Genomic DNA, 20,673 nt, shown 5'->3' on the forward strand with positions numbered 1-20,673 from the left:
TTAAAATAATGAATTGTTATACTGAAAACTTAACAGCAATAGCTGAAATTATATTTCTGTGCTCTTTCTGTCTCCAATAATGTAAAAATACATAGGGTCCTAATTTCAGGTATCTGACCTATCTGTGCAGATAGTTGGTAGAGTGGTTAGGGAGCTGAGCTAAAGTCAGAAAGAGCTAAATTCTAATCTAGCCATAGACACTTACCAAATATATGACTCTGGACAAGTCATTTAATCTCAATTTTTTCAGTTGTAAAATGAGAATAATACATACATCAGAGGATTGTTGTGAGGATCAAATATTTGTAAAGTACTTAGGACAATGTCTATATAGTAGGTACTATAAAAATGCTTATTTGCACCCCCATAATTTATCTTAAGACCCAGGTTCAAATACAGCCTCTTAAATTTCACTTATTTTCTTTGAGTATCAGTTTTCATTTGAAAATGGAAATAATAATACTTGTATACCTCCTAGAATGGCTGTAAAAATAAATAAAATTATTAATTTAAAGCCCTTTTTTTACAGTTTTAAAATACTACAATCAATCAACAAGCATTAAGATTCTATCATATTAAGTGCTAGGGATCTAAAAATAGGCAAAAGACATTTCCACCTTCAAGGAGCTTATAATATAATAAATATCAGTCATTATTATTTCCATGAAAAATATTCAACAAGCTTGTCCATTTATGTTTCCTAATTTTCATTTCAAAGTGGTTATTCTGAATATAATGTCCTCAAACAAAGCATCATGAATAAATAAAAGAAGAAAAGATAAAAAAGCAAACTGATACAAGTGAAAATTTAATTAACTAATGGAGGATGAGATGTATCATCTAGAGATGTTGATTAATGGTATGAGCATATAGTTTCATGAAGTTTTTATCCTCTCAACATTTAGTATTTGTACACTCTGAAAAACAAGATCTGGCCTTTAAATTGAATTAATACCTCTAATTCCATAACCTTTCAACCCACCAGACATAAACTTGTTGTTCTTGAAAGAAATATGGTGACTGAATTAAAAGTTAGGAGAAATTGGTTTAAATTCATTTTTGTTATTTACTTTGAGTGTGACCTTGGAAAATTTGCTTCAATACTTCATCTGTAAAAGGAATTGAACTAGACAACTTCTAAGGGTCCTTTTAGCTCAAAAATTCTATTATTTTATGATTTCTGCCAACAACCCAATTTGATGGCATTTTATTTTGTGTAATCCATTCAACTTCCAGGTAAGTGAAGTCATACATACAGCCAGATGTGACCACAATCGTGTAACACCCATTAAGTGGATATGAATATGATTTCTGCATAACTTTAGAATTATTATAGTTATAGAATTTTAGTTGGGAGTTTTCACATTTAATTTATCTATAAAGATTGTCCCCACATGTTTCATCTAAGGGATCAAGGAACAGATGTTTTCCTTTCAGAGCAGGTCCCATTAGTAGCATGGAAAAAGAGGATTTCAGGTAAGAGTTGGGTTCTTGGTTGGAGTCATTGCTCTCTATATAAATTCCTTCTCATTAGTATGGAACATAAAAGTATTAAATAACATTTCTCTTAAAGCAGGAGGGTGGGTACCCCATTTATAGTATGATCATTCCTTTTTGAGGCTTGGCTTGCTTTATTTTCCCTCAAGGACTTATGACATTTATGTCTAGGGTTATATGAATAGCTAAGCAGGTAGAGATATAGACATAGATATACATATGTATATACGTACATTGTGTTTTATAGAGAGAGAGAAAGAGAGAGAGAGAAACATACATATTATATGCATGTGTATTTAAAGATTTTTTTTCTTCTAGGGTCTTTTCTATGGAAAGTTGTGATTGCCCAGAGATATTACATCAGTCTGCCCTTACTTGTCTGTGACAATTCTAAATGGAATTTATGTTTGCTTTTTACTCCTCCTTATGCCTTAGCCACTAAAGCTGTGTTGTGTCACTCTCATCCCTCTCTAATAATCAATATCTCTCCCCAAATTTCTACTCTTTACCTTCATTAATCATATCAAAAAATAATTACTGGCTTCTTGATTTTCTTTTATGTAGAGAAGAAAAGTTCATTAATAATGACAATATTGCTAATCAATTGGGGAACAAGTCATTTATAAGGAAAATATCTGTTTGCAATAGAATATGCATATATACATAAATATGGGAGACAGCCAGACAGTGCAGTGGATAGAACCCTGGCCCGCAGTCAGGAGGACCAGAGTTCAAATCCAGTCTCAGACACTTAACACTTAATAAACGTATAGCTCTAGGTAAGTCACTTAACCCCAATGGCTTTGCAAAAACAAACAACAACAAATATATGGAAATATAATAAATATATAATAAATGTATAAACACAAAATTATATAAATATGCATTTATATATTTACTGTATATATGTAAATGTATATATTGTTTGTATGTATATGTATCAATAAAGGATTTTTAAAAATCCATCCTTGAATCAACAAAATAGCTCTTTTTTTTCCCCACTAATTTCTTTTGCTAAAGACAGAACATCAAACTGTTTAAATAGTTTTGTGATGGTACTCTGATATATGTGCATCTGTACAGGGAGGTTAAGCAATAAAAACAGCCAAAACCCAACCTGGTTAATGCCAGATTTTTTCAAGCCCACAACATTTTTTACTCTTTGAGCAAACAAAATATTAGCAATTCTGTACTACCAAACACATGTTGACTGCTCTCCAGTGGCTCAATAGTGACTTGTTACAAAAACATTAATGAATTAATATATAAAATCACAAGGACCTTATGGAGTTTTATTTAAGTTCCTTCTTTTGTCTCCTCTATTGCTACAGCATTGATAACTGAATCCCTGACTATGATTGGATAAAAAAGTTTTGCTGAACTATTATTAGATTTTAAAACACAATTCGTGTGTCTTTCTAAGAATGATTTTGTAATTGAATGACAGAATATATAGTTTCATGTTCAGAGACTAATTTTTCATGGTATTGTATTCTTCTAAGCAGCTCCTGTAAACATGGATTTCCTTTTGTTACTAATAGAAACTTCATACATAAATTATCTCAATAGGATACTTGGATCTATTCTATGTGAAGGGAACAAGAAGAAACTTAAGACCTTCAATCAAATGTTGTCTATTGTTTTTCACATTCTCAAGTGACTGGTGGTTGGGCTTACTTCAAATATAGGCTAATATATCAGGATTATCAGAACTCTTATAATAATGATTTGTTAATAGTTTTGTATATTATTCATACACACATATGCATACATATATAAGCTATTGGGTTTTAATGTATTATTTTCCATTCTGAGTTCATCCAAACATTTGTTATTGTTGTTCAGTCATTTTCAGTTGTGTTTCTCGGTCCATAGTTAATAATCAAAATAACCCAAGTATATCTTCCTTGTCTATTAATTCACCTTACCAGTTGATGGAAAAACTAACAAGAAGAACAAACAGGTCCTCATATAAGCAATTTTATGTAGAATTTTAACCAATGTGGTATTGTAAGCTAATCTTCTATTTTCTATTTTTTTAATGTCCTTTGGAATCATAGAAATAGTCACTAAGAATAATTTCAGACAGCAGTGATTCTTAAGAACAATTTTCTGCATCTAGAATTAAAATATATTTCCTTCAATTTCACAAAAGCATTAACATTATTAAAGCTTCCTTCCAAGACCAACAACTTTCTTTCCTATTCTCCTTACATTTTTCTGTAGAAATAAAACAAGACTATTACCTTTCCTTTTCTGTTATATCATATTTCTCAGTGATATGACTGAAGAAAAAAGTAGAGACCAAAATTCCTCTGAAACAATTTCATCAAGCCAACTTCATCAAGAAAAATCTATGAGTCATAATAAATCAATTGAGTGGGCCTTCACAGATGACAGAAAGTACTTTACCAGATATAAATCTAGATTAAGTATTTACTATACAGACTGTGAAAAAAACTTAGTTTTAAATGTTAAATAATATATAAATGTAACTTGTTTGTTTTTAATTTAACATCAAAGATTTCATCTTTATAAATCTGGAAAGGTAACACAGATTCTAGTTAATTTTAAGCTAAGAAATCTATGCAAATCATTGCTTATATATACATCCCATTGTATTTACTTTTACTCTTTTTGTCAGTCTTAGAACTGATTTAGTTCAAGTAAAAGTCATATAATGAAATATCATGGTAGCAAAATAACAATAAACATTTCCTTAATAAACCTGAAATCACCTTGCCATGAATATATATAACTTTAGAGAAAAAGAGTAATATGCATTCAATCATACATGAGTGATGTAAACATTGGAAATTCATGTAGTTGGGGCCCTGATTTGGAAGTAAGCATTCATAAAAGGGCAACTCATCTCTTCCAATAATGTATAATAATTGAGATCTTGATAGATTGAAGTCTGTCTATGACTTAGTACTGTCAGAAATAGAATTTGAACCCAATTTTTCCTGGGTCCAAAGTCAGCAATTAATCTACTACGAACAGGCATTCATTAAGTCACACTAATTTATCATAAATAGTAGCAATAAGTTTACTAATATATTTTGGATACTTAGATTCACTGTTGTAGAATCCCTAGTTTTAAAAAAAAATACAGAGAAAGAAAGAGGAACATAGATGGCTAAAATATATAAATTTTATGTTTTATACATATATACATATAACCATATAAGTAATTATGCAAACCTATTTACAGATAAATATAACATATATTTGTTGTTTCTTTTCACTTCAGTTTTCACTATAGTCTATGTATTAAGTTATTCATCTCTTGGATCCTCACCAACAGCTGCTGTATAAGAAATTCCATTTGGTTTCTGCCATATAAATTGGCTATTAAATTGCTGTGACCTCATTAAAGTGTAGAGTTTACGCTCCTTTCAAATTCAGAAAAAAAGTTTCTATGATTTACTAAAGTTACTTAGCAAGATCTTATCAAATAATGAGCAACCTAAATATCTAACTAAAACTTGAGTGATTTCTTATCTCAGTGGAATCATTACACATAGCATATGGAATCTATTATTATCATACACAACATTTGTCTTTTTTTTCCCTCTTATGATTCAGCCCAAGTGTACAAATGAAGGAAACTATTGAATTTTATATAGCTAGTTGAATCGATGTATCCTATAATTTTATATATAGTCTTCAGATAACTTCTAAAGTAATTTTCTTAATGCACACAAATTTAATTATATCAGTCTTTCTTTGAAATCATCAATGGCTCCCCATTGCCCATGGGATAAATACAAATTCAGCCTGAGACTTAAGATCTTTCATGATTTGACTGCAGCTTATTTTTGTAGACATATTTCAAACTGCTCCTCTCAACATATCTTGTCCAAAATAAATTACTAGCTGTTCTATAATATCATCTTGCCCCGTTCTTCTGTATCAATCCCCATTTCTATCCGTTAAAATCCGTCTCTTCCTTCAAGCTCTTGCTCATACTTTATTTCCTAGCAACTTCCTCCAAATTTTCCTGGTAAAAGGTGAATATAAAAAATTCTTACAGACTTTTTAGAATTCTTTGTCTTTTTCACAATGTACTTTTGCATGATCCTTTCTTGTGTGCCTGACTTATCTTTTACCTAATGGATTGTAAAATCTTATAGGGTAAGAATCATTGTACTTTTGTCATTGTTTTGATCTTTATATCACTAGATCCCAACATTGCTCTTTGAATGTCACAAGAAGGAAACGATAACCCAATTAAACTGATTTAATGAACTATAATCTTTACTCTAACTCATCTGGTATTTGCTGTTTATACAAGGAAAATAATTTCCTATCGTGAAGTTCAAAATGATGTCCCATAGGCAAACTCAATATGTCCAAAAATGAACTCATTATCTTTCTCCCAAAATCTATCTCTCTTTCCTAGTTCTGTGAGGGAATCGCATCATCCTTCCATGTTGCTTTGTTTTTTAGCTATGTTATTATTCTCTACTCTTCATTGTCTCTCTATCCACATATCCAGTTAAATGATCAATTCTGCTGTCCCTTTCTGCACAATATATCTCCTACACATTCCTTTCTCTCCACTCACACAGCCATCACCATGGTTCTTACCACCTCTCACTTGGGCTAACTCCTAATCAATTTCCTTGCTAAAAGTATCTCTCTTACTCTAATTCATTTCCCCACACAGATGCCAAACTAATTTTTTTTTTGCTTTTTTGCTTAGGCAATTGGGGTTAAGTGACTTACCCAGGGTCACACAGCCAGGAAATGTTAAATGTGAGACCAGATCAGAACTCAGATCCTCCTGACTTCAGGGCTGGTGCTCTATCCACTGCTCCACCTAACTGCCCCCAAACTGATTTTTCTAAAACTCAATGTCACGATCCTCTTCAATAAAATACAGTGGTTTCTATTATATCTAGGAAGAAATATAAACTCTTCTGTTTGGCACTTAACACTTTTCACAATCTGACAACTTCCTACCTTTCCACTTTTTTTTATTCATTTCTATACATTCTGTGTTCTCTATATTTCCCTACTTGCTACACTCAGACATAATGTTATATCTCCATCTCTAGGACTTTTTAAGGGTTATTCCCCATGTCTAGAAAGCTCACTTTCCCCTCATCTCTAAATCTTAAAATCGCTTCAAGACTCAACTCAAACACTTCTGAAGACAATCCTCTCCTCATCTACATTCTTATCTCCTTCACTATCTATCCTACCCAGCAGGTGTTAAAACTGCCTCTTATACACACACACACACACACACACACACTCACATGGGTGCAAACTGACTTAATAAATTCCAGTGACTTTACATTGCCTATAGGATGGAATATAAATTATTGTCTGACATTTAAATCTCTTCCCAATTAGAAGAAGAAAACAAAGCAATATATAATTATATAGAAAAAATGTTCTAAATCACTATTGATTTGTTGATGTTCAGTAATATCTACCTCTTTATGGTTTCTTTCAAGGTTTTCTTGGCAAAGATACTTGAGTGGTTTGCCATTTCCTTCATTTACAAATAAAGAAATTGAAAAAAATAGGGTTAACTGATTTGTCTAGGGTCACACAACTAGTAAATGTCTTAAAGCAAATCTGAAGTAGGATGTTCCTGATTCCATGCCCTGCTCTCTATCCACTATGCTGTCCACTATTATTAGATTACAGAAAGGCAAATTAAAACAATTCTGAGGTACACTACCTCAAACCTATCATATTGCCTGATATGATAGTAAAGGAAAATGACAAATGTTGGAAGGGATGTGGGAAAAAATGCATTGTTGGTAGAGTTGTGAATTGATGTGACCATTCTGGAGAGCAAATTGGAACTATGCCTAAAGAGCTATAAAACTGCACATATCCTTTAACTCTACAATAACACTACTATATCTGTACCTGAAAGAGATCAAAGGAAAAGGATCTATATATATAAACATATTTATAGCAGCTCTTTTTGTAGTGACAAAGAATTAGAAATTGATGGAATACCCATCTATTGAGAATGACTGAACCAATTAGGGTATATACCAATTAGGGTATATAATTGTGATGGAATACTATTATGGTATTAAAAATGACACAGAGGAGGCTTTCAGAAAAACCTGGAAAGACTAATATGAACTGATGCAAAATGAAATGAGCAGAACAAGAAGACTATTGTGTGAGCAAGTTACTTAATATCCATGGGCTTCTATTTCCTCACATATAAAAAGAGACCTTTGTGAACCTTTCTAAAGCCATAGTAATGATGATTATTGTCATTATTGTTGAATCATACTTGAAGGTAGTCCAACATGCTTGAAAAAAAGAAATAGGAGGAAGGGAGAGGAGACTTTTCCCATTGTGAGTTACTAGAGTTTTCAATTATTTTAACTGGATAATCAGAGCCTATTATAAATATCCTATAATAGTATGCTTTTAGAGATAAATATGACCTAATTACCATTCTTAAATAATAATTTTTATAAAAGTAGTGTTCAAGCACAGATCTAATGTGATATGATATAATGAAGTAATTCTTTTTTTTTTATTTTTTTTTATTTTTTCAACATTTTCTTTAATATAAAAGAAATCATACACACATCAAATACATACTGTACAAGTGGGGATGAGGGAATTATCTGGAATGAGTTAAGAGGAGCATGAAGATAATGGTTGACAAGATAACACTCTTCTTCAGAGTGGATTACCTCAGTTGTGGGGAGGCAAGAGAAATGAATGGATCCATCTCAGGGATATTAAGAGAGGAGATAAAATGAGGCGCCAAAATCTACAGTAGAGAGAATTAGGTTCTAGTTCTCAATCAAGGGACAATGCTGGTTCTCTTTGTTATGACCCTGATCCCAGGCCCGTCCAGTGATCTTCAAAGGATGTCCAGTTCCTAGAATAGCCCCTTCTCTCCATTCTCCCACATTCTCACTCAGCACTGTGGACCGTTTATTCTGCCGAGGCATCAGGGGACCAGGGGAATTATCATCCTGCAGGGTGGTGAGGGGTGATCTCCCTAGGACCTTGCCAGCAGGTTTCCTTCTAGGGGGCCTAGAACCTGAATGATGGTAGGGTGAAGGGAGAGATCAAAATGAGAATTGTCCTAAATATACTCACCTTCAATATATGTCAGTCCCTTCATTACTCCCTCGGAAGGAAAACTTGTTTGCTACTTTTTCTCCCACCAGTATCTTGTACCTGAGGAACAAGGAGTCTCAGAGCCTCTGAAAAACTTGTCAGGGTCCTGGCTGGTCATTCGAAGAGCTGGAGGCTGTTCTGTTACTTCCGTAATGTTTGCCTGTTTTCGGGAAACTTCAGTTTGGTTCAGGGAGGCTGGTAGTTTCTGGCGTTCAAAGAATATTGGAGTATCCAGAGACAAGTCCTGCTTAGGCTGTGATGAAAACTTCACAGGTAGGATGAGCTCAGTGGAATGCTCTGGCTTAGAGGCTTCAGCCCCAAAGGCCTCACTGAGCTGCTTTACCAGCTGGTTTGGAAGGTCTATTGTGCTGGTTTTCATAGGTGTCCGGATGATGCCAAATGTGGGAGAGCGTGGATCTGAGTCCTGAGGGTGTTGCTCCATTTCCTGCTGCCCTTCCCCGGCAGGTGGACTTAGTTGTGGCGAGCTCTCTACCTGGATGGGGGTGCGCAGAATGCCTGCGCTGGGAGAACGAGGGTCTGTTACGTGCGCCAGGTGCTTGTTGCACGGCGCAGGACGGGCCGGGGTGGCCGGGACGCTCTTAGCCGAGCCCATCCTCGCAGCTCGGCCGGCCAGCTGCCCACGAGGGCGGGAGCACGGGAGGACTTTTCGGTTTCAGGATTTTCCAGAGGGTCTGTTACCATTCGCTCCAGACGTCTCAAAGTTGCCTAATGAAGTAATTCTTCATTATATAATGAAGATATAATGAAGTAAATTCTTATTTTTGTTTTCTGCCTAATTAGGATTTAGGGAAAAAGTAAAATTTGTGGCTATTTCTCCAGTTTACATTAACACATCCTATAAATCACATAAATTTAATATGCTTTCATTAAAGTGTCATTGCTTTCAGCTGTAATATAAAACAATATAAAGTAGATTTAATAACTAATTCCCAAATTTTCAAAGATAATGCCTCAGAAAATCCAATACCTTTATCTTTCATATCTCTTGTATCCTATGAGCCTGAAATTCAGTACTTAAGTTTATTTAGGAAAAAAAGATACTTTAAGTTTTTTATGAAAACAGGATCTGATTAAGCAATCTCAATTTCCTTCTTTGAATTATATTTCAGGATTCTATGATTTATGTGTACCTGTTAAGCAGAAAGTTTATACTTAGAAACTTTTGTGATCTCTAATTAACTGATCCAGTTTGCTAACCTGGAAATGATTCAGATATTGAAATATTCATTGAGTGAATGAATGAATGGATTCATGATCCATTATTAGAAAAAACTTATAGAATAAGTCATGAAGAAAACAGTGTAGATATTACAATTTTTTTAAATAATTGAAAAGTAAATTAAGATGAGAGAGATTAAATTGTATGACTTCTTTACAATAATATGATGAATTCCTATTTTCACAACTAAGATTCCCTCACGCTTATATTCTATCCCTCTTTTTATGGAAGGAGTATACCAAAACAAATAGTAATGGAAATTATTATCTATCCTCTTGTATAAGGAAAGAAAATGCCATAAGATCATAAAGTATAATACATTATTATTCTTTTCAGGTCATTTTTTCTCACTGTTAATGTTCTTTTGAAAATGTCATCATAAAACATGAGCAAGTATGGGTTATTTGTCATAGTATCAAGGAGTTGATTTTTTTGGGAACTTTATTTTCTAAAATCTTTTGTATCATAACAGAAGGGAAAGACGTTTTAAATAAGTATAACTAGGAATCATTTACAAGTTTCCAAATGATAACACAATATATATATATATATTTGCCTTCAGAGGCATCAAAATTTTAATTTCATATTTTTATTTTTCTTTAAATACTGATGAAAATAAATGCTAAGCTAATAATCAGACCTCAACTAGTTAAAATGACAGACAGAAAAAAACAAAAAAATAAAACAAAGATAATCATGTGGACTCTTATGTTTCTAACTGTTGCCAAAGGAAATAGTCGCAAATAAGATAGAAAGATGTTTTTGTTTTAGAATTTATCAGAGTATTCCCCATTTGTCTAATTTAAATCAATCTCAAAAGTTCGAAGAAAAACTCTAATCTAAAATTCATATAAATAGTAAGTGGGTAAACAACCAGAAGACCATTTCTTTTCATTGAACTTTTCATAATTTAGAAATCAACTAGTTCAAATCATTCATTTTACAAATGAAGAGACATTCAATGGCATACCTATGGTCACATAGAAAAAAAACTGTGGAGCAAGGAGTCAAAACTAGTTCTGACTGCAACTCTAAAGCTTCCCCCCCTTAAATCATATTGTTCTTTCAAGTTAAAAATATCATTTGTAAAACCTATTCTCATTTAAGTAATTAGACAAAAAACATATCTAACATAATGTCCATGTTTTAGTATAGTATTATGGTACAGAAAACTAAAATTTGCTACTATATCTCAAATGACTGTATGATAATTCTTAAATATAGTCTCTGCTTTATGAATTGATAAACATTTGTGTGGATTTACCTAGTAAGCAAAAGTCTTAATTCTTTCACAGTTATGGATCAGCAGTCCCTAAGAGAATGAAAATTACCAAAATCTAAAAATCTATCTAGCATAGACAGGATTTGGTCCTTTGTGGTTTAAGGAAGCTTTGGCTAGAAAATGCAATCAGTTTAAAGATGCTTACTTTGATGCCTAATTGAACTGCTATTGACTAAAAGTTTCTGGTACAACCTTGCTTGATATACACATTAGCACATTACATTTGGCAAGTTTTATATTTACTTTTCAGGTATGTATTTAAGTTATCTTAAGTTTAGAAAACTGGAAGTTTCATTCTTGTTGCCTAGTAGATTCTTGAGGACTCTTATAAGTCTTAAGTTCACAGGAAATAAATAAAAGATACCAAATAGGATCAGAAATATAAAGATAGAAAAGACCTCAGGAGTCATCTATTACAATTTTCTTTCCCCTTTCGCCTTTCCCATTTTAAAAATGAAGAAAAGGAAGCCCATAAGGGTTAAATAAATAAATTCAGAAAGACTATGCTTCTCTAATAAAGTAATTTGTTATATATTGCCCACTACAAAATGTATTTTATGATAATGTTTGAAATAAAAGAATCATCATCATTTAAATGCCTTCTTTTGTGCAAGACATTGTGCTAAGTGCCAGGAATACAAAGAAAGTCCCCTCCCCCACCAAAAAAATCCTTGCTTTCAGAGATCAAAATTGAATCAAAAAGTCTTCTTGAAACATTTTTTTAGGAAAAATTTAGTCTCTACATTAAGAAATAAATCTTATGCTTTATATGAGATAATTTTTCCCTTCCCAAAATAAATATTTACTGTGATGTAGATAAATCTACCATTTGTCTTTGGCAAATGTTCCTGTGACATTGCTAGTTCTATGGAAAGTATTATTCTCTCATACTTGTCACACTCAATAATCCCTAAATTTGCTACCAGGACTTAACATTTTTCTTCTTTCTAATAATGCATCTAAAATTAGAGGCAAGCACATTAGTAAATCAAATTTTGTTACTGATATAATTCTTTAATTTAGTGCATGTATATTATTTTGGAATTATAATCATACTCTCCATTAAATTTGTGAACTATTTCCTATATACCTTACAGTTTTTCTTCTCTCCAAACATTAAGGAACTTTCCTGTATTCTCTATATTCTCTAAAAATTCAACTTCTACTACTATATTTTACTATCATAATTGATTTAGTAACTCCACAATTGGAAAAAAATTCAAATGAATTTTCAATGTTAACTAAATTTTATAAAAATATAATGGATTTTAACATGTAGTTATACAATAAGAAGAAATCAAATTCAGTCCACAAGAATTAATAAGAGATATTCAAACAGAATAATAGGGTCACAATACTTTTTATTCAAAGGACTAAAATACTTTGGCTTAATATATGGCCTAGATTATCCTGTGTAAGGAATCCTAATGAGTTGAAAATTCTAATGAATGTCTGCCATGTCCGGCGTGTAATTTTTTGCTGAGAACATGAAATGTGCTTGCAATTATCTGATGGAATGCCAGGAAGCATAGAAAGGGAAGGCCATCCTCCCTATACATTGATTAATAAGTTTCCTTTATTGCTGACCTGTGCTTACCTTGGAAACTTGGCCAGTTCCCAGAGAACATGCAGTCATCCTAAAGAAATGAATAAATATTCTCCTTGGTGGATCCCTTGAAATGAAGCACCTTGCACCTGGAAGGCTGCTTCATATCAAGAGTCATATATCAAATGAGAATACTTAGCATACTGCCTTCTTTGTTCTCAGTTTGTAAAAAATCCCTTAGTGGGAAAGGGACTTTGAGAATCTCACCCCGGAAAGGCCTCCTTGTCTGGTACCTTTTCCCATTTCAAGACTCTGGATGCCTGTGACTAGGGATTCTTTCAGCCAAAAATCCAGGCATTGGTGCTTCCTTGGAGTGGTGCTAATATATGTTGTATGTTGTTTGTTATATTGTCTTTATTGTTATGGTTACCACTATGTTTGCTAATTGTATATTATTTTTATGCTATAAGTTTTCTCTTCTCTTATGTCTTGTTTAAATCAAGGTTCTGAGCAGTAAATAAACTTATACCCACCCTCTTTAAATCTGTGCTTATTGAATGCAAATTCCAAACCTAAATTAACCTTATATCCTGCAATAAATTTAATACTAAATGAATGTAATTCTATTCTCTAAATTTTTAGTTCTATGTTCTTCAAGGATCTTGGGGGAGGCTAAGGAAGGAAAGTACATTGCAGGAGTCCTAAATAGTCTGATAATTGTCCTCTTGATTGATCCTCTGCAGACTCTCAACATACTTTGAATATGGAAAATATACAACTATAGCTCACTATCTAGCTGGAGCTGCTGTGGAAAGTTGCTGACCCTCACCTCATCAGCCATCTGAAAGGCTCTACAGCTTAAGAGATCTAGGCTTGTCCCTTATCCACAGTCCCTACCCTTCTACATAACTACAAGTCTTAAGCCAAGCCTAAGGAATCAATTCTGATCCTCAAAAGTGATAAACTTATAGAATATTTCCTAATCCACAGTTTTTGATCTAATTTCTCATATATGAGATAAATCCATAATTTTGGACTAGAAAAAATGATATACTGTGATTTCTTCATGGATGTTTAACCAATACGCTGGTGTTCTTTCCTAATTGTTTTTGACATAGTTGTAGAAAAGAGCTGGCTGTTCTTCTTCCTCTTATCTCTTTACATCTTAACTGCAAAATGCCTTGCATGTATTATGCATTTAATAAGTGTATCCTAAATCAAATTGAAATGGAAAGCAGAATGTATCCATGTAACTAACATAGGTTGTGAGGTATACATAGGTGGCCACACAGAATATGACTAAATTAAAGATACAATTTGTGACAGAGAACCTGTCAAGATTCATCAATATTAATGAATGCTAACCAATTTTACTGAATAATTTAGTAAATTACATTTGTAAATATATATATTCATTATGGCAATGAATAATACAGTCAGAATGAATCTAGAATTTTTCTCCATTATTTGGAAGTTCTAAGAAAACCAGATGGTGTTTTCATCTCTTATTTCAGTTAAAAGAGATGACTCTGGAAGAGAAAGAAGTCTTTGGGGAAGAACATCTGTCTACATAAATAATATCAAAGATTAGGATTTGTCTTTCTAAACCATCAATTATGATAACAGAATGATAGATTTCCAGTAAATCAATCATACATATAAGGAGACAAGGGAAGAATCTGCTTTATAGAATATTCAGATATTAGATCAAAAGGATATTAAATAAAATTTGAGGAGGAGAGGGAAAGTACCTAAATAATATGGCAAGACAGTACTATGAGTAGCTGTAGGTATAATATTCATAAACGAAACAAAGTCATGACTGAGTAGAATATGGCAATAAAATTATGATGTTTCCACAAGAAAAAGATTTAATAAAAACTATGAGATTTCCAAGAAAGGACATGTTTGTTTATAAATTTACTGACAGCAGAAGCAAAATGGAGAACAGTTACCTTTTATAAATTGTTGTACAACCATCAATCCAAAGAGTATTGATTAATGAATTAATATTTGCTTAGAATGAAGAAGAGTGAGAACTTACATCCTTGAAACTGTTCAAGCCACTGCCTAAATACTTAGGAGAAGAATAGTATTATTATCAGAAATAGTAAAGACAAAAGAAAGAAACTTATTTGGTAGAGTGGATGTTTCAATTTACTAACTTTAATAATGTAATGCTGGAGAAACTGAGGCAGGAGAGAGATTAGAGAGTTTTCAATATTTTATTAATTGGAGAGTATAATTGACTGGACAGGACTTTCATCTCAAATTATCCAGTCAGATAAAGATATACTGGGACCACGGAATCCATGTTGGTCCCAGGGCTGGAGGAGACTGTCATCTCAAGGAATCCAGCCTCCAGCCCTAAATAGGAGTTGCCCAATTTTTTAAATACCTTCCAGAAACAAAGAACAAAGAAGCGCTGGAAAACTTCTGTCAGGATCGGGGAGACCATAAATCCTAAAAGCCCAGAGACAGAATGTCTGAATACCCAGAGATAAAGATGTCAGTGAGGTATCTTGGAATATTCTTGAGAAAAGGAAAAAGTCAGGAGTTCTGCTCTCTTGTTTATCTTGCTAACAATTTATAACCTTAGAGTAAACGGTTCCCAATCTTAATGGACCAGAGTGGGTTTTTATGACTAAGGGAATAGTTAGGGAGACTGAGATAAGGGAAACTTGTGCAGGGAAACCGAGTCAGAACAGTTAAAGAGAACTGTGGCATAACAATAACATCTTTATGAATACTCTCTACATGATTATGGCTTTTCTTGAAATGGAATTTAGTTATCAGTGACATTAGTAACATGCTAAATGAAGTGAATGCCACACCTTTTCTTAGAAAAAAGAATAAAGGGGTTTTTATATAAATACATAATTTCATGTTTTTTTGGTTCATGGTTTTTTTGTAGCTGTCTCTACAGTAATAGAATATCTGCCATCATTATGTTGATCTACTCCAAATATACTAATTCAATCCCTTGAAATTTCTTTCAGATTTGCATAGCCTCCTTAATGCTATATAAATTTCCTGCCAGATTAAATCAAAACTGGTAGATTATAAAGCAACATTGTGCTGGTTACATGTCTGTAAAACCATGTTTTTTTCTTTGTCTGAATTTGACCTCCAATTGTTGTTGGTTTTTTTCATTCATCCTTCCTCTTTCTCACATACTCATTCTCCTTTAAATGTTCTCTATGTAGGAAATTATTTTATTATTTTAAAAAATTGGAGAAATATAAAAGAGGGATAAGAATTGCCAAAGGGTTGGTTTTTCATTTTTATTTTCTTTTTAATGGGTGAGAGGTAAAGAAAAATAGTTACTAGGAGGAAGAAATGGCTTAATATTTTTCTTTAACAGGAGAGACTACACAGAGTCAGATAAAGAATTAAGCAACTCTAGGTCAAAGATATATGTTAACATTGAAGGGAATGAGAGAGATAAGAAGGCAAGATACGGAAGGAAGGAAAGGTAACACTAACAGAGATATTGACGCTTTTTAAACTGCAGATTGACTACAGCTTTTATAGACCATCAACCAAATTCCTATAAAAATTAATAAATCACTAGCAGAAGCAGTTTAGTATAGGAGATTTCTAACTGAAAAGCCTAAATTTAAGCCATTTTTCCTTCACTGTAAAAAATAGTCAGGTTGTTCAGTGGATAAAGTTCTGTAAGCCTGGAGTCAGGAATACCTAAGTTCAAACAGACCTCATAAATAACACTCAATAGTATATGATGTATATGACCGTGTTGTGACCTTGAGGAAGGCACTTAGCCATTTTTGCCTCAGTTTCCTCACATGTAAAATGAGTTGGAAAGGAAATGGAAAACAATTTCAGTATCTTAGTCAAAAAACAACAACAACAACAACAACAAATGGGATCACAAAGAATGGAACATTAACTGAAACAACTAAATAATAATACCCACTAGTATCAAGCTGTGTGACTTGAATGAATCATTTGACTTCACTGAGATAGGAATTTTCTCATCTATAAAGTGAAGAGATGATCTCTAAATGATCTCTTAAGTTCTCTTATGCCTCTAATAATTTATGAAATATAGCAATGAAATGGAAATTCTGGATTTGGAGTCCAAATAGCAGGGTTCAAATACTAGCTTTGTTATCTATCTAATACCTATATGATCATGGAGATGGAATTTGGAGTTAAGGAAATAAATAATAAATTAGTTTGATTGTGGGAAGGGGGCAATATGAAATGTCTAAAGAGATAGGTTGGAAATAGATGGGAAGGGACTTTAAATGCCACTTAGAGGAGTTCATAGTTTACTATAGATTCAAAAGGGAAGCAAATGCAATTTTTTAATAAGGAAGTGGTAGGATAGACCATGCCTTTCGAAGATTATTTTTGTAACTGTGTAGAATGAATTGAAGAAGGATCATAGATTTAGAGGCAGAAAGCATTGTAGAGGCTATCAAATAAAGTGTGATTGGAAGCAAAGAGAAAAATTAGGAGTCTTTTAAAATGGTCTAACAGGAAGCTAATACAATAGTCCAAAGATTACAATAGCAATGGCATGAAAGCATTACTGAAGGTGGCAGCAATGAAATAACGGAAAGGATGCAAGAGGTTGTATTATAGCAGTAATAAGATTTGGCAACAAGACAATCTATAAACTATAGAATAACTGTGTAATATGTTGAATGTGACACAGTCTGTAAATATAAATAACCAGCACCTTGTTATTAAACTCTTATCACTTCTCCAAATATTTTCTTTTTAGTTCTCTTTATCCCAAATGAAGACCTTTTGTTTATTTTTCCTGGCTTATATCAGCTTACATTCAACTGCTATTAAGAATAGAGAATTTAAATATGTCATTCACATCTTTTGTTTTCTAAGTTTTCTAAGCTATGTCGTTAGGGCACTTAAATTCTGTCCACTGAAGTTGCCCTTCCTCAGTACAAATGGCACTTTTCATAGGGAGGAATAAAACTTTTAAAAATATTGTCCATTTTGTTTTTCAGTGAATGTACTTTGAAACAGACTAAAAAATGACTGAAATATAATGTTTTCTAAAGTTTGATGCTTATATCTGTTAACTCTGTTGTTGCTAATGGACACACATACCACTTTTGCTTTCTAAGGAAAGAAGGCTAGAAGAAAGCAAACTTTCCCATATCTTTTGCCAGGAATAAAAACTGAATAAAAAGAGAATTTAATAGAAATTGAGCACTACGTGAGTAGGATTCACTTTAAGGTTTTAAAGCTCTTCCTTAAAAATTCATAATGAAAGAGACATTCATAATCTGGCTGTTGTCATTCTTTGTTTTCTCTCCTCTGTGAGTAATGTGAATCTCTGGTCTTGCATTCAAATTCGGTTGTTATTTTCTTCTGTTTATTATTGTGTTCTTTCAAGTTTATTACTAGCTTGACATTTTTTATGATTCAGTTATGGAAGATTTCTTTTAAGGATTTAGTTCCTTTTACATTATTGCAATATGGTATAGTTTGAATTTCTGTAATTCAGAAAGTGTTAGGTTGATGTTCAAATAAAATTAATTTAAAATATAATACTAACTCAAAATGTATTCAGGATCTTCCCCTCTTATATATACTAGTAGAAAATGTCCTGGTCTGGAACTTAAGAGATATAGGGATTCCAAAACTGCCTCAGACAGTTTGTTATATGATTACAGCTGGACAAATTGCTTTAAATTAATAGTAATAAGAATCTAAGTAACATAAAGATTTTCAAAGTGCTTTACATGCATTGTCTAATTTAAATCTCACAACAAACTTGTGAAGTTGATGGTATCCTCACTTTCTAGATCAAATCTTTTTAAATTATGGGTAACAACGCCATATCAGGTCACATATCTGAATATAAGGATCACAAAAATTGTTTATTGTTGCCAGCAACAATAAAAACTATCAAAATTCTGCCAAGATTTAATTGTTTATGTAAAAATAAACAAGCACATTCATCTCATTACTATGCAAATTTGCTTTCATCGTTAATAACTTTAATAGCTGGCAAAATTACATGTATACCAAAGATATGATTTATTATCAGTAAATGTTTGATTTGTATACCTATTTGACATACATATTATATTCAAGATCATGGAAAAATTTCTTAGGGAAAAAAGAGTCACAAATAGGAGGCTGAGAGAGATTAAGTGACCAAGAAGTTAAACTAAGTAAGTATCTGAGGTACAATTTGAGCTTGTCTTCCTGCCTTCTGAGTGGATATACTGACCCACTTGAGAACAACATACCACCACCTCATTTTTCTCACCTGTAAAACTGACCTGATAATACTGTCTGCCTCTTAGAGTTGCTGTGAAGAAAGTCTTTTATAAGCCTCAAAATACTGTATGAATGTGATCTACATTATTACTATTATTATGTGCATGACAGACTGTGCAGTAGGGTGAAGAGATCTGTTCATTCCATTTCTTTAATTCTAGGTGTGAATCACTGAACAATGCAGGGTGACATAATGCATATGTCTCCCAAGAAATTGCTTAGATTTCTTTTTATTTTTTCTCATTAGCTTCATTATTCTGATTAGATTGTCCTTTTAGATTAAACTCCTAAAAGGGCAGTTTCTTGTTTTTTATCTTTATCTCTCTAATGCCTTGAATACTGTAACAACTTAATAAATGTTTATTGCCTTTAATTGTATTACCATCAACAAAAAAGAAGTTATTAAGCCCCTACATCATTTTGTATAGCAAAGAATGAACAATGTGAGTTGTGACTTATCTGTTCAGAAAAGGTAAAGGTAAATAAGAAATCTTTATAAATACATTAAATTTGACGAAGATTTATTTCAAGTATTGGCTCCACAGCATGCATATCTGTATAAAGTAAGCAAACTTCAACTTCAAATGAGCTTCCTTTTCTCTTCTGCAAAATGGTGTTGATAATATACTTACTACAAATTCCTATGTGTTGCTCTGAAGATCAAAATTGTTAATGTCTCAGAAGTCCTCATTGATTGCAAAAGGTAAACTGGTCTTATGCTTATTCCATTTCACTTTTTCATAGTGTATGTTTTCAAGTGACCTTAAACCATAGGCAGTGGTAGTTTGAGCCATTTGAAATATAAGCTATAGGGTACAAGGCCCAAATGTGGTACTGGAGTGATTGAGATAAAAGGTAACAAATAATTTTATTTGAGTGAATTGAAGATGTAGCACTGGGGAATAGGAAAAGTTATTTGTGGTAGTTGAAATAAATTTCTATTCAGCTCCTTTAGATTGCTATAACTCTTTTCTCTGAACTCCTATTTTCAATAAAGTGTAAGTGTATTTTCCTTTTATACCACCCACTCAAGTGGACACATTATTTCCTTTGATAGAATGGATCTCATCTCTCTCTCTCTCAAAACTAAGCTTTTTAAAAAAAATCCTTTTTATATTTATTTATTTTACCTTTTGAAATCTACAATCTTAATTTCCTGGAGCTTCAGTGACTTGTTCATAATCACATAGCTACAATATGCCAGAAGCAAGACATGAGCATAGGTGTTCTGTGTAACGTGGAGGCAGTTGGATGGTGGAATAGAGAGAAAAATGACACAGATCCAGGAATACCCGAGTTCAAATCTATCCTTAGATATTTACTAATATTGACGCGGGGAAAGATTCCAATCTTTGATTCCCAACCCCCTCTAGTTAATGTAAATTACCCTTTGACTCACAAATCCTGGTCCCTTTGAATTCCAATAGAAGATCCAGACCTGTCCCAGCCCCACCCGGATCTGAGCCAATTTTGGAGCTACACCCAAAAGCCCTTCGAACTAAGTCTCCTATTACAAAAGGGCCACGCTGGGAACCCCTCTTTGCAGAGATTCCAAATATGCCAGCCGTGTGAGGACCCTCTGTCCACTGGACCCTCTGTCCAATTCCCTCCTTATCTCTACCTTCACCTATCTCCTACTTCTAACTCAATAATAAACCTCTTTTATCAATCTAGCTCTCGGGCTAATAAATGCTTTTATTGGGG

The 20,673-nt window shown here is 32.9% G+C and overlaps 2 protein-coding genes across 2 annotated transcripts in view; one reads left to right on the plus strand and one right to left on the minus strand.

Annotated features, from left to right (window-relative positions):
• Positions 1–20,673, plus strand: part of DOK6 (docking protein 6) — a 672,272-nt gene that overhangs the window by 633,965 nt on the left and 17,634 nt on the right. The gene's annotated exons all lie outside the window — the stretch shown is intronic.
• Positions 8,034–9,358, minus strand: LOC116420621 (cell division cycle-associated protein 3-like). The gene is made up of 2 exons (XM_031946696.1): positions 8,680–9,358; positions 8,034–8,539 (listed from the first exon to the last, which is right to left on the minus strand). The coding sequence occupies exons 1-2, from the start codon at positions 9,230–9,232 to the stop codon at positions 8,286–8,288; spliced, it is 807 nt and encodes a 268-aa protein (XP_031802556.1). The 5' UTR covers positions 9,233–9,358; the 3' UTR covers positions 8,034–8,285.

The sequence above is a fragment of the Sarcophilus harrisii genome, chromosome 1, assembly GCF_902635505.1.
Source record: "Sarcophilus harrisii chromosome 1, mSarHar1.11, whole genome shotgun sequence".
In the NCBI taxonomy this organism is placed as follows: domain Eukaryota; kingdom Metazoa; phylum Chordata; class Mammalia; order Dasyuromorphia; family Dasyuridae; genus Sarcophilus; species Sarcophilus harrisii.

Coding starts and splice junctions, on each gene's coding strand:
- LOC116420621 (XM_031946696.1), bottom strand. CDS start 9,232: ATGGGCTCGGCTAAGAGCGTCCCGGCCACCCCGGCCCGTCCTGCGCCG. Junction 8,540..8,679: donor TGAGACTCCTTGTTCCTCAG/GTACAAGATACT, acceptor ACCATCATTCAG/GTTCTAGGCCCCCTAGAAGG.